Source organism: Panthera tigris, chromosome E2 (assembly GCF_018350195.1).
Source record: "Panthera tigris isolate Pti1 chromosome E2, P.tigris_Pti1_mat1.1, whole genome shotgun sequence".
NCBI lineage: Eukaryota > Metazoa > Chordata > Mammalia > Carnivora > Felidae > Panthera > Panthera tigris.
In genome coordinates this window covers 16,434,222-16,448,889 of record NC_056674.1, presented here as the reverse complement: position 1 = coordinate 16,448,889, position 14,668 = coordinate 16,434,222, and the positions used below count along the sequence as shown (strand labels likewise).

The following is a 14,668-nucleotide window of genomic DNA, read 5'->3' as shown; positions in this document are numbered from 1 at the left end:
AGAGAGATGAGCCACTCTGGCACTGTCCCACATAGCTAGGAAACCAAGTCACTCATACACACTCCACAGATGAATTCCTTGGCCAAGAAAATCCCTCATGGTCCTAAGCTGTGCAGCCTTGAGGGATAGGTGATGTGAGTAAAGAAAAACTCTTCCTCTTACCCTCTGTGATGAGTCCAAACTCCTCCAGTTTTTGCTCTGACAATATGCTGGAACTTTTCTGCTGCAAACCTGGATTTCCACAAAAGTTCTGTTCTCCATGGGTGATTGTTTAAGACAATTTTTTTCCAGGAGTCCTGGACCACAGCCAAGAGGGGCTAGAGTTGGTTCATGGGTCACTACAGGGTCCACACAGGGGCTGAGGTCTTGTATGCCTGTTACCCAATGCATAAGTAGGCGAGTCTCCCCCTGAGTCTCTTGACATATGGTGCTCTACCCAACAGCTCCCGCAAAGGTACTTCATGTCCATAGATGGAAGCCAGATTGTTGCAGAGGCAGGGTAACAAATGAGGGATGTCTTATTCAGCCATATGGCCTTTGGTTTCTTAAACTTGTTTATTTCAAAGGCCTTGATACTTATTAGGAAGGATTCCAAAAGAGGATTTGTATCAATCCCACAGCCTACTCTGAACCCTTAGTGTTAGTAGATGTTCATATTCACTGGGTCCTTTTAAACCTAGAAATAAAATGCTAGAAACACTGTGAATTAGCTCCCTTTTTATCCCACCCAGTCTCTCAGAAATTCTTCAAAGGGCAGGAAATTTAGACAGCCCTCTTTGTTCTATTGCTGTTGAAGATTTTTTTCCTTATGTTTATACTCTTCTGAACATTTCAGTTATTGCTCTCAAGAAACTTGTCACCAGCATCTCATTTCTGGAAAGTATTCTAAAGCTTTCTTGATACTGTTTTCTCATGGTTTTAGTTGTAATTCCAGTTCAGACTATTTAAAAAACTTTTTTAATGAGTTTTTAAATTTATCTGTTGGTATTTGTATGATGCTGTCTATTGTCCTCTTTTTTCAATATATGTGAACTTTGTTAGCAATCATATCCCGTTTTCATTCCTGCAGGCACTTATTTTAGGCTTATGAACAATAAATCCTAATTTTTCTAGATTTCTCCTAATGAACCATACTTTCGGCTACTACTGTACTTCAAATTGTGCATACCATTCTCTCCCTGCTTCTGCTTCCATCCAAACAAGTTTTCATTTTCTCTTGCCTCAGTGAGTCACAGGCATCCAGTGAGTTCCCAGACCAGTTAAGTTTTATATTCCCCCATTTTCTATACTCAGTTATAAATTGGTCCCCCGGATCTCTTTAACCCATGGTAGGTATTAAAGATACGTGCTTGTTGGGGTGCCTGGATGGTTCAGTTAGTTAAGCGTCTGACTTTGGCTCAGGTCATGATCTTGCAGTTCGTGAGTTTGAGCCCTGGGTTGGGCTCTGTGCTGACAACTCAGAGCCTAGAGCCTGCTTCAGATTCTGCCTCCCTGTCTCTCTCTCTGACCCTCCCCTGCTCGTACTCTGTCTCACCCTCCTTCAAAAATAAACATTAAAAATTTCTTTTTGTGAATGAACATAAACTGACAGAATGTTGCTAATGTTTTTTCTTTTAGAAAATAGCAAAACCAGGAAAATTTTTAAGTAACATCTTACCTTTGCATACTGTGAGAACATGGTTCAATTTGTTTTGTCCACATCATTTAAGATGGATGACTTCAGGTTGAGTAGGAGTATGTTGTTACAGGGGACAGTGACATTCAGAGATGTGGCTATTGACTTCACCCAGGAAGAGTGGCAACAGTTGGATCTTGCTCAAAGGAACCTGTACCGGAATGTGATGCTAGAAAACTACAACAACTTAATCACAGTGGGTAAGGGTAGTTTCCTGTATAACTCAAATTCTGGGAGTGAAGTACCTTTTTTTCTCCAAATTTCTGAAATTTGTGGAACCTTTAAATGTTAGAGTGAGTTTGGCCTTTAGGTGCCTTTGCTCGTATGAGTGTGCATGCTGCAGCTTTTAAAATAAAATGTCATCCTTGCTTATGTTTCAGAGGCAGCATCCCCAAAACCACACTTTTCTTGTCCTTCAGAAAGCCTGGTTTGTCTGGGCTAGCCTCAGTTCTTGAATGATTTTTTTGTTCCTGGTATTTGTGCCCAAACGTTATGTTACTTCTCTTTGATAGGCTGTCCATTCACCAAACCTGATGTGATTTTCAAGTTGGAGCAAGAAGAAGAACCTTGGGTGGTGGAGGAAGAAGTGTTAAGGAGACACTGTCCAGGTTAGTCAGGGAGGGAACCAGACAGGTGAGAAGGGGCCATGCCCCTTTAATGGTTAATCCATGACCCTCTGAAATATTCTTCAAAAATATTTTCTTAAAGATTGTAGACTTTAATAGAGATAATTTCTGTGAACTTCTGAATTCTTTACTAATTTAAGATGTCTTTTCTAGATAACATTCTTCTTTCCTCAGAACTTAAAGGACCAGTTGGCCTTTTTACTTGTGTGCTAGATATCAATATTTCCTAACTCATTTCCATCTTTACTTTGACAATCATTCTGTTATTAGCATCTTCAGTCTCTGCCCACCTTATTACATAGGATCCTTTCCCTTTGCATTCAGATATTCACAGAATTGTAGTTGTTCGGATACTGTTGACGTTCATAGCCCTTTCTACTTTATCTTCTCCTTTCATTGTAAATGCCATAGCATTATATTTTGTACTCATAGGCACATTTCCCAGTGTATTTTTAGCTTTTGCTCTCATACTTTAGTAATGGCTACAACCCTTTTACTCAGTAAGTTTTAAAGTCTGTGATACTTTTCTCTTAGCTTCCATTTTCTGCTACATTTGTCATGTATTTGTGCACACATTTGTTATACACACATGTATACATACATACTTATATATACATGCATCACATGTAGACAATGCATACATACATTTATACATATATTTCTAGTTTGGTAGATATTGCCAAGTCTTTTTTTGCCCTTCAAGGAAACATATTTATTTCTACCAAAAATTTCTGCCAATACAGTCTTAGAATTTTAAAAATTTTTGCCAATTTAATAGGTGAAAAACAATTTATTATAGTTTAAATTTGTATTTCCTTTATTATGGTATTGTCAAGGATGTTTTCATATGCTTAAAAATGGTTTCTTTATAAATGGTTTGTCTTTTGCCCTTTTTTCTGTTGAATTCTTAATTTGTATGAATATATTGATGTGATTAGCCTTTTATTTGTTGTATGTTGTTCCAGTGTTTTTTCACAGTTGGTCATTCCTCTTTGAAGTACTCTTTGCCACCCTAAGTTTCTTTAATGTTCATTTAGTTAAAATAACAATCTTTTTTACAGCAGATTATCCTGTGATCTTTTCCTTTTATGTATATGCGTGAATTATGTTTACACATTGCTTAGTAATTACTCATCCTCACATATTTGCCATGAATTTAAATAATTGTTCTAACTTTTTCAGGCTTTGAAGTCAATTTTACACTGGTTTCCTAAATAGAATTTAGAACCATTTCTTCTTGTTCTGGAATACTTATAATAGCACTGGTGTATAACTCCCTTAAAGTTTTGGTTTATCTTACTTGTTTGCCCATTTGGACCTTTTGGATTATCAAGGGAAAGTGCTTTGACGTTTTTTTTCCATTATTACTTTATAAATTGTACGCAGATGTTTTGTCTCTTTTGGCATTAGTTTTTGACATAATAGGTTGTATTGTTCTACAAAATTACCTAATTCTGGTTTTCAAATTAATTTTCACAGAATTGAACAATATAATTTCTATAAATATTTAAGTTTGTTCTCTATCTGTAAAGGTTTACCATATACTAAAGTTCCAGGGTAGTCTGTATAATAACTTATTTTATCTGTATTCTCCAATCTGTTGGTATAAAATTACCATAGTATTTTCCTGTTTTGTCCTCATTAATTCTGCACATTCCTCAGCTGACATCATCAGATATTGGCTTTTCTTCATTTTCTCAACACTCTCATTCTGGGACTCCTAAAGATAGAACCTAGATCTTTTTTCCTCCATATTTTTTTTTCATTTCCTTTATTATTTTTTGCCTCCTTATTTCTCTATGTGGCCTTCTCCGTAATTACTTTGGATATGTCTTCCAAATTACTCTTCTCTTTGCAGCTCCCTATTAACTCATTTGCTTTAAAAAAAAAAAATTCGATAGCAGTATTTTGTATTTTTAGAAATTCTCCTTTATTTTGTTTTTGGCTTTTTTCCCCCCTACATCTTTCTGGCCCTTCACTTCTGTTGGGATAGTACTTTGGCAACCTAATTGTACCTTCTTCAAAATCTTTTGCTTAATTAAGCTCTTTTTTCCCTAACTGAAGTGACCCAAAAGCTTAGTATTCTGCCGCCTTTTCTACATTTGTAATCTGCAACCAACTCTCTAACTTTACCTGCTTTACAATTTCACAGTAATTTTTCCCTTCCTTATTATCAGTCTGGCAGAGAGAGAGAAAAATCTCCATTTTCCCATCTCGGATCTAAGAAGCAACAGGGAACTGAATGTAATCCTTCAGTACGTAGACTTGCACTTACTGTCTCTATGCTGAGCCAGTTCCTTTTCTCTGTATTCCTCTGCCTCATGTCCCTGACTCTACAGCATGTCTGCTTCGTTTTTTTTTCTCTTTTAAATGTTTGTTTAGTGTGTGTGTGTGTGTGTGTGTGTGTGTGTGTGTGTGTGTGTGTGAGTGTGAGTGTGTGTGAGAGAGAGAGAGAGAGACACTGAGCAAGCGGGGGGAGGGGAATCCCAAGCTGAGCATGGAGCCTGTCACAGGGCTTGGCTCGATCCCACAACAGTGAGATCATAACCTGAGCCTAAATGAAGAGTTGGATGCTTAACCTGACTGAGCCATGCAACCGCCCCTCTGCTTTCATTTCTTAAGAGATCCTCCATCTCCTTTAGGGTAGAGTGGTCTTTGTCTTTGTTAGTTGATATGTTTTTCCTTCTTTATCTCACATTGGTGTGCTTGGGAGTGCGATGAGATAAATTCATGTATTTCTTCTACCGTATTTAAGCTCAATTTTTCACTCTTTGTTTTCCCTTCTGCTCACAGTACATATGTATTCCCTATCCAGTCATGCTAAGTAGGCTCTTCCAGTTTTATGTTCCAGCTCTCTGATCCAATTTTAACCTGCCCTTTTTTTCCTCACTTTATTACTGCAGTATTCAGAACAACTTTATTTACTTTTTAAAATACATAATACATGCTTATAGTACAAAAGGACACATTGAAAAGTAGTTATTCTCTTATACATTTCCTCTCTAAGGTGACAACCGCTATCTTCATTTTCCTTTGAGCTGTTACTTACCAGTATTTTCAAACATTTTTATTGAAATTAGGTTAGCTTGTGAGTAAGTGTTATTTTCGGTATTGAATGTTCTTTTCCAGCAATGTGATAATGCCTTTATTCTTAGCTTCCTAGAGCTGCCATAACAAAGTACAACAAATTGGGTGGCTTAGAATAACAGGAATTTAGGGGCATCTGGGTGACTCAGTCAGGTTAAGCATCTGACTTCTGCTCAGGTCAGGATCTTGTGGTTCACGAGTTCGAGCCCCACATTGGGCTCTGTGTTGACAGCTCAGAGCCTGGAGACTGCTTCAGATTCTGTGTCTCTCTCTCTGCCCCTCGCCTGCTCACACTGTCTCTCAAGAATGAATAAACATTAAAAAAAAATAATTAAAAAAAAAAAAAGAATAAGAGGAATTTATTCTCACAGTTCTGGAGGCTTAAAAATACTAAATCGAGGTGTTGGCAGGCCATGCACCATCTGAAGCCTGTAGTGGAAGGACCCTTCCTTCGTGTCTTTCAGCTTCCAGTAGCCCCAGACATTCCTTGGCTTGTGATACCGTAACTCCAGTCTGTGTCTTTATTTTCACATGGTGTTCTGTGTTTCTGTCTCTTCACATTGAATCCTTTTTTGCAAGAACACCAGTCATAGTAGATTGAGTCACCCTAACTCCAGAATGACCTCATTTTAACTAATTGCATCTGCAGTGATCCTCTTTCCAAATAACTTCACATTCTGAGGTATGGGCATTAGGAGTTCAATATATCTTTTTTGTGGTACATTCAGTTCAGCCCATAACACCTTTCCATTTGGTCACATCTGTGTGTGCATTTTAGTTTTCTGTAATTTTGCAACATTTCTTATTAAATTTGTTCACATATTTTTCATATTTTTTGTTGTGATTATGATTCTTATGTTTTCTAAATAGTTGTGTATATATGAATGTTATTGAAACTAAATATTAATTTCCTCTATATAGTGAATATAATGAAGTTTTTATATTTTATAATGATTTTTCACTCTTGATTTTGTAGGTAAATTGTTTTATTGTTGACCAAAATGTTAATCTTATACTTTCCTTTCCAAGTTTTTATACCTCTGATTTCTTCTTCTGTTAATGCACTATCCAGTACTGTAGTGGTGGTAGTACTAACTTTAATGTTAATACTTTGGGATTTTCCTTTTTGTGGAGGGGGGGGGATTTTTCTTATTAAAAATTGTGATTTAAGTGTACTGTAAGTGTTTAAGCTGTACTGTACTTTTTCTGAAGTTAAATAAGTAGTCCCATTTTTTGAAGGTTTCTTTATGGAAAATAGATACTTAGTTTTATAACTTTTAAATATACCTTTGGAAATGATTACTTGATTTTTTACTTTTGACCTATTAATGTATTTGCTGATTAGAAACAGATTTTTCTAGTAGCAAAACATATGTATGTACTTGGAAAAAAACCTACTCAATTATGATGTATCTTATATTTAATGTGCTCTAGGTCACTTTTTTTCCCTTCTGGGTCATTTTGATATTTTAGGTAGAATTTTTACATTGATATTCATAAGTAAAATTGGTATATAGTTTGCTTTTTTGGTTGTCATCTTTGTCAGATTTTGGTGTTAATGTTATGTTTGTTTCACATGCACAAAAATGGGAATTCTCCTTTTTTTTTCTTTTATAACATTCTGCAGAGCATGAAAGCAAATGTCCCCTAAATGTTTGTTCAAATGCCCATGTGAACCTCTCTGGACCTTTTGATTTGTTTTGTTTTTGAGGGATTGCTTTTTTGTATTTTTCTGTTCATTTTGTGGAAGTTGGTTTATATAGGTTTCTACCTCTTACAGGTACAGTTTTGGTAATTTGCATTTTCCAGAAAATTACTTATGTCAAGCAGTTTATAAAGTTATATTTTAATAGAGTCCTGCAAAATAGTTTTATGATTTTTAACTTCCTGTTTTTGTTTTTTCCTGTGTCATTTCTAACTTTATTTATACATCTGCATTCTTCCTTTTATTTATGCAACAGTTTATCTGTTTTGTTTCAGATCCCATTTTTAAACACAATCAAAGCTATTTGTATTCCTAACTATCTTCCTCCACTCGTATTTTTCCTGGAATTTCCTAAAGCTAAGGAAATAGGAGATACATGCACTTGGAATTTGCTTTATAATGGGAAACTACGTCTTAAACCAAGAATCAATCCCATGATAGCATATTTTCTGAAATTTTCTTCACGTTACAATACTGGAAAATACTTCAAGTGATATTTATTTGCAATCTGTTTTAGGAGAAGTATGGGGAATTGATGAGCATCAGAAAATCCAGGACAGACTTTTGACACAATTTGAAGATAAATTCACAAAAACACTGACTGAAGAAAAAGTCATTGAATGTCATAAGAAATTTGCCAATGCATTTCCTCTTAACTTGGACTTTTTTCCTTCCAGTCACAATCTCTATGAATATGACTTATTTGGAAAGTGTTTAGAACATAATAACTTTGACTGTCATAATAGTGATAGAATCTTTATAAGAAAGGAACATTCTGAATATAATGAACCTATGAAATCATTTGTCATTAATCCATCCCATCTTGTAGTAACCCCCTTTAAATGTAATCACTGTGGGAAAGGATTCAGTCAAACTTTGGACCTCATCAGACACCTCAGAATTCATACTGGAGAGAAACCCTATGAATGTAAAAACTGTAGAAAAGCCTTCAGCCACAAGGAAAAACTCATTAAACATCATAAAACTCATAGTAGGGAGCAGTCTTATGAATGTAATGAATGTGGGAAAGCTTTCATTAAAATGTCAAATCTCATTAGGCATCAAAGAATTCATACTGGGGAGAAACCCTATGCATGTAAGGAATGTGGGAAATCCTTCAGCCAGAAATCAAATCTCATTGATCATGAAAAAATTCATACTGGAGAGAAACCTTATGAATGTAATGAGTGTGGGAAAGCATTCAGTCAGAAGCAAAGCCTCACTGCACATCAGAAAGTTCATACTGGGGAGAAACCTTATGCATGTAATGAATGTGGTAAAGCCTTCCCTCGAATTGCATCCCTTGCTCTTCACATGAGAAGTCATACAGGAGAAAAACCTTATAAATGTGATAAATGTGGAAAAGCTTTCTCTCAATTTTCCATGCTTATTATACATGTAAGAATTCATACGGGTGAGAAACCCTATGAATGTAATGAATGTGGAAAATCCTTCTCTCAAAGTTCAGCCCTTACTGTACATATGAGAAGTCATACTGGTGAAAAACCTTATGAGTGTAAGGAATGTAGAAAAGCCTTCAGCCACAAGAAAAACTTCATTACACACCAGAAGATTCATACTAGAGAGAAACCTTATGAATGTAATGAATGTGGGAAAGCTTTCATTCAAATGTCAAATCTCGTTAGACACCAGAGAATTCACACTGGAGAAAAACCGTACGTATGTAAGGAATGTGGCAAAGCCTTTAGCCAGAAATCAAATCTCATTGCACATGAAAAAATTCATTCTGGAGAGAAACCCTATGAATGTAATGAATGTGGTAAAGCCTTCAGCCAAAAGCAAAACTTTATTACACATCAGAAAGTTCACACTGGAGAGAAACCTTATGATTGTAATGAATGTGGTAAAGCCTTTTCTCAAATTGCATCCCTTACTCTTCATCTGAGAAGTCACACAGGAGAAAAGCCTTATGAATGTGATAAGTGTGGGAAAGCCTTCTCTCAGTGCTCATTGCTCAACTTACATATGAGGAGTCATACTGGTGAGAAGCCCTATGTATGTAATGAATGTGGAAAAGCTTTCTCTCAAAGAACTTCTCTTATTGTGCACATGAGAGGCCATACAGGTGAGAAACCCTATGAATGTAATAAATGTGGAAAAGCCTTCTCCCAAAGCTCATCCCTTACTATACATATACGAGGTCATACAGGTGAGAAGCCCTTTGACTGTAGTAAATGTGGAAAAGCCTTCTCTCAAATCTCATCTCTTACACTTCATATGAGAAAACATACAGGTGAGAAGCCTTATCATTGTTATGAGTGTGGTAAGGCTTTCAGCCAAAAGTCACACCTTGTTAGACACCAGAGAATTCATACTCAGTAGAACACTATGAATATTGTGAATATGGAAAAGCCTTTAGAAAGAATTAGCATCTCCTTTCACATAATCAGTTCTAGAACAGAAAACTATGACTGTGGAAAGCCTTTTTGAAGAAGTCACACATTTATGAAACAAGGAGTATTTTTACCAAGGTGACAAATTGTGAAACAAATAACCTGAACATCAAAAACCTTCACAGATATCTAAAGATATTTATTCAGCATTCTTATTAAAATGTGAAACAAGATATCTACTATCAGCATATCAATATTACAATTGAGCTCCTAGCCAATGTGTTAAGTAAGAAGAAGATTGGGGGGAAAGAGAAGCTATAAAAATAACCTCTTACACAAGAAATATTTGATTCAAAAATATGTTGATATAAAATGTCTAAGGATAAACACAACAGTGAATTACCAGGCACACATATATACATATAAAGTTATAAAACATTTTCAAGAGCACAAAATAACACCTGAAATTTTGAGAAAAATAACATTGTCTGAAAAAGGTGACATTTTTAAAAACAGAAATTCTCTCATCTCTAAGGTATTTCCACTCAAAGTTTTCGCTAATTATATTTTAAGAATTTCGCAAACTGATTTAAAGTTTTACATAGGAATATAAAGGACCACAAATAGCAGAGACAACAGTGAAAAAAGAGAAGGCACAGTCTACTAGATAGCATCACGTACTTTTATTTAAAGCTGGTGTCTAAATGTGTTCTTGTTAAGTAAATTAGCAGATACAAGGATTGGAGAAAGGAGATACAGAAATTTTGTGTATGATAGTGCTACTGAAGTCACTGGAGAAAGAATGGCCTATTCAATAAATGGAAGATTCGTATGAACAAAAAATGATAGCTCTCTATACCATATACAAAAATAAACTCCAGATAGATTGAAGACCAGAATATAAAAAGCAAAATTCTAAAACTATGATGAAAGTAAAATAGATTTATTATTTTAGAGTAAAAGGATTACTCTAAGAACACATAAATATGAAGCTGTCATTTCTCTTTTGGTGTATTGGCCTCAGAGGCACACATACAGAGGCACGAGATACACATCTCTGTTCACTGCATTGTGGTTTGTATTACACTAAATTGGACATAAATTCTCAGTAGAATGATAAATTAATACCACGTAATTATTGCTATGATAGAATACAATATTTAGAAGGTATAAATGTGACCTATAGTTACGTAGATCACAGTACATAATATTGAGAGGAAAAAGCAAAATGTACAATGAGAAGATGTAACATTTGTATAAGTTTAATAAAATAATGCAAAGAACAGTACTGTGTATTGGTCATAAATCCACATATGACATTGGTTGCCTTTCAGGAAATGGGAGAGTTTCAGATGGAATTGTTATATTTACCTGTAACATTTCTTTAATAAAAAGGAAAGCAAATATAATGGTGGTAACAAATCAGGTTGTCAAGATTATGTTGCTATTTTTGTATTCTTTTTTGCCTTTCCTTATTTTCCTAATTTCTCTAAAATAAGAACCAAATGGGACACGACCTATAGAAACAACTTAAAAATGGATTCTTTATGGTCAAAACTAAAATTTGTAGGAAATTCTCTTTACTGATACACAAAACCTGAATTAAGATGACACTTTGCTTACCCTCTCCTCACAATGTTGATTCATTGTGTGTGTGTGTGTGTGTGTGTGTGTGTGTGTGTGTATTGATGCCAATTTTAAAATTGTTTATTTCAAACACAAATTCTTCCTTAGCTGAAGGCAGTGAAGAAACTAAAGAAATAGTTAATTGTTGGAATAACTGGCTCTCCACTTGGGGAAAAAAAAACAAAACCTATATTTGGCTTGGTTTCAGATTGAGTAGGGGCCATTCATACCTACTGTAAAATGTGAATAATGTTCTGACATGTCAAGCAAGCCAAGGATAGATGCCTGCATCAGACCAGAGGGAATTTTCGCATATCTCAACAAAGCTTTATTTGGTTTCTGAATCCTTAAATGGTCATGCGCATGCTGGTGATTTTATATGTGTACGTACGTGCCCTGTGGGTGTGAAAGCTCTTCTTGTACCACATCTAAAATGTTATATATTCAGACCTTTCAAATATATGTGGAACTCAAATTAACTTTTCTGTGAATAGCTCATTCATATATTTTGTCTATTTGTTTTCTACTGGGACTTTCAAAAGATGTTTTTATTTAGAAACACAGGTTTATAGGAAGTTGCAGAAACAATACCCTATAGTACTGTTTAGCTAGTGTGCCCTATGTCCGATTTTCCCTAATGTTAAATCTTACATAACTACAGTGCAATATCAAATTTAACATAGTGGCACAATCTGTACATTAGTAGATTTCACTGGTTTTGCATGCACTTGTGTGTGTTAATGTAGTTCTATATAATTTTATCTCCTAACTACCACTCCAATTTTTTCTCTGCCACCACAATCAACATACAGAAGTTCTGACACCACAAATATTCCTTGTTCTGTCCCTTTGTAGTCACACCCATAACCCTTTTCCCCTTCGTGCTTCCCACTCCTTACCTTTGGCAAGCACTAATATATAATCTCAAGATTATTATATTCTATAATATACCGTTTAATATCAAGAGTGTTTTATAAATGGAACCTACACTATATAACCTTTTGAGATTGGTGTTTTTTATTCAACCTGATGCCCTGAGATAAATCCCAGTTATTACAGATAAAATTTTTCTGGTTTTAAAATTTCTCAAGTAGTTTTCCATGGTATCAATATACCATGGTTTCTCTAACCATCGAGCCTTTGAAAGACATTTGCATTTCCAGTTTTGGGTTATTACAAAAACCTGCTATGAACATTGATCTGCCATTTGGTTGTTTTGTTCCGTCTATTTTGTTCCTCTGTCACTTTTCATGCCTTACTGTGGGTTACTTCATATTTTTTTAGAATTATACTTTAGAGTTCTTGAGTGTATCTCTATGGATTTTTTAGTAGTTCTAGGTATTAACATCATACATATATAACTTCCACAATCTGTCATTTAACCAGTTCAAAACCTTATCTCAACTAAGATTCTTTATTTTCCCCCTTTATTATTATATAATTGTACCAGGTATTTCCCCTATATACCATAAGAACTATATGAGACAGTGTTAACCATTTTTTGCTTTAACCATCTAGCATAATTTAGGAAACCACAGGAGAAAGGTATTCTATTAAATGTACCCATATCTTTACTGTTTCTGTTCTATCCTCATTCCAGATGTTCTATACTCCTTCATCATTTCTGCTGAAAGAATTTCCGTCAGCCACTCTTTTAGTATAGGTCTCCTGGCAACAAAAAGACTATCTTAGTTATCCTTTGTCTTGAGTATGTTTTCATTTCACCTTCATTCCTAAAGGATGTTTTTTTGCTGGTAGAGAATTCTGGTTGACAGATGTTTCAGTACTTGAAAAAGGGACCACTTCACTTTGACCTTTTTTTTTCTGATAACAAATCTCTTATCTGAACCATTCCTCTATAGGAGGAATGTGTCATTTCTAACTGCTTTCAAAAATTGTTTCTAGTCTTCAGTATTCTTAAGTTTGATTATCATGTATCTCAGCATGAATTTCTTTGGGTTTATACTGTTTAGGGTTTGCTCAGCTTCTTGAATCTGAAGACTTAGGTTTATTGCCACAGTTGAGGAATTTTCCGCTGTTATTTCTTTTACTGCTTTTCCAGCCTCACACTTTTTATCCTTCCCTTGTAAGACAACATGTTTTTCCTCTTGTTGTTCATATTAGGTAATTTATTTTGTTCTATCTTCAAGTTCACTGATACTTTCCTCTGTACTCTCCATTCTACTCCTGAACACATCCATTGAGTCTTTTGGTTACTGTAATTTTCATTTCAAATTATTTCATGTTCTTTATATTTTTCTTTGTTGAGCTTTTTTTTCATTTGTTTCAAGTGTGTACATGATTTGTTCACCTGAAGCACTTTTATGATGGTTGCTTTAAATTCCTTGCCAAATAACTCCAGTTACCTTAGTATTGATGTCTCTTGATTGTCTTCTCATTAAGCTTGAGATTTTCCTATTCCTTGATATGATGTATGAATGATTTTCATTTTTATCCTGAACATTTTGTGTGTTGTGTTCTGAGACTCTAGCTCCTACTTAACCTCCTGTCTGCAGGTAAGTTTAGGCATAGCTTTAGTGTACAGGTGGGTGTGGATGTTCCTGCTGAGCCCCACTGACTCAACCCAAGCAAAAGTGGAGCACTGATACCCACTTCATATTCAGTGGGTAGGGATAGAAGTTCAACCTCCCCATTCAGCCCAGCTGAAACAGAGGTGTGGAGGATGGAGAGGAAACAGTGATAACACCACACCTTGTTGCTAGACCTTGTTGGGTAGGAATAGAAACTTAATTCTGCACTGGGCTCTGATAAAGGGGAGGGTGAAAAGCTGATTGCTTTTTTTTTTTTTTTTTCTTAATTGAAATGACCAGAGCTACAACCGAGCTGAGTTGTTAGGATTTGAATCCCTTGTGCAGAAGATACATGAATGTCCCAACAGGTACATGAAAAGATGCTCAACATCACTAGTAATTAAGGAAATGGAAATCAAAACCACAATGAGATAATACTTCACTCCTGTTAGAATGGCTATCATCAAAAAGACGAGATAAATGCTGGCAAGGATGTGGAGAAAGGGGAACACTTGTGCACTGTTGGTGGTATCATAATTGGTATAGCCACTATGCAAAACAATATGCAGTTTCTTTAAAAAAACAACAACTGTATAATCCAGCAATTCTATTTCTGGGAATATATCCAACGGAAACAAAAACCCTATGTTGAAGAGGTATGTGCACTCCCATGTTCATACCAAGATAAGGGAACAAGCTAAGTGTATGGATTGGATGGATGAACTGGATAATGAATTTGTGGTGCGTGCACACATACGCACAGTGGAATACTGAGCCATAAGAAAGGAAATCCAAAAGAAGGAAATCCTGCCATTTGTGACAACATGGATGGACCTTGAGAGCATTTTGCTAAGTGAAGTCAAATGAGAAAGACAAATACCATACGATCACACTTATCTGTGGAATCTAAAAAATAAAAACAAAAAAACTCCTAGAAAAGGAGGTCAGTTTTGTGGTTACCAGAGGCGAGGAACAGGGCAAAGAGGAATTGAATAAAGGTGGCCAAAAAATACAAACTTCCAGTTGTAAGATAAGTACTAGGGATGTAATGTACATGAAGACTA

At 35.4% G+C, this 14,668-nt stretch overlaps 1 protein-coding gene across 1 annotated transcript in view; it reads left to right on the top strand.

Moving 5' to 3' along the window:
* Positions 1–10,795, top strand: part of LOC122230427 (zinc finger protein 569) — a 33,642-nt gene extending 22,847 nt beyond the window's left edge. Inside the window, exons 4-6 of the mRNA XM_042968937.1 lie at positions 1,749–1,875; positions 2,188–2,283; positions 7,611–10,795. Of these exons, the coding sequence (XP_042824871.1) occupies positions 1,749–1,875; positions 2,188–2,283; positions 7,611–9,436 (2,049 nt within the window). The 3' untranslated portion in view covers positions 9,437–10,795. The remainder of the gene's footprint in view (positions 1–1,748; positions 1,876–2,187; positions 2,284–7,610) is intronic.
* Positions 10,796–14,668: the final 3,873 nt, after the last annotated feature.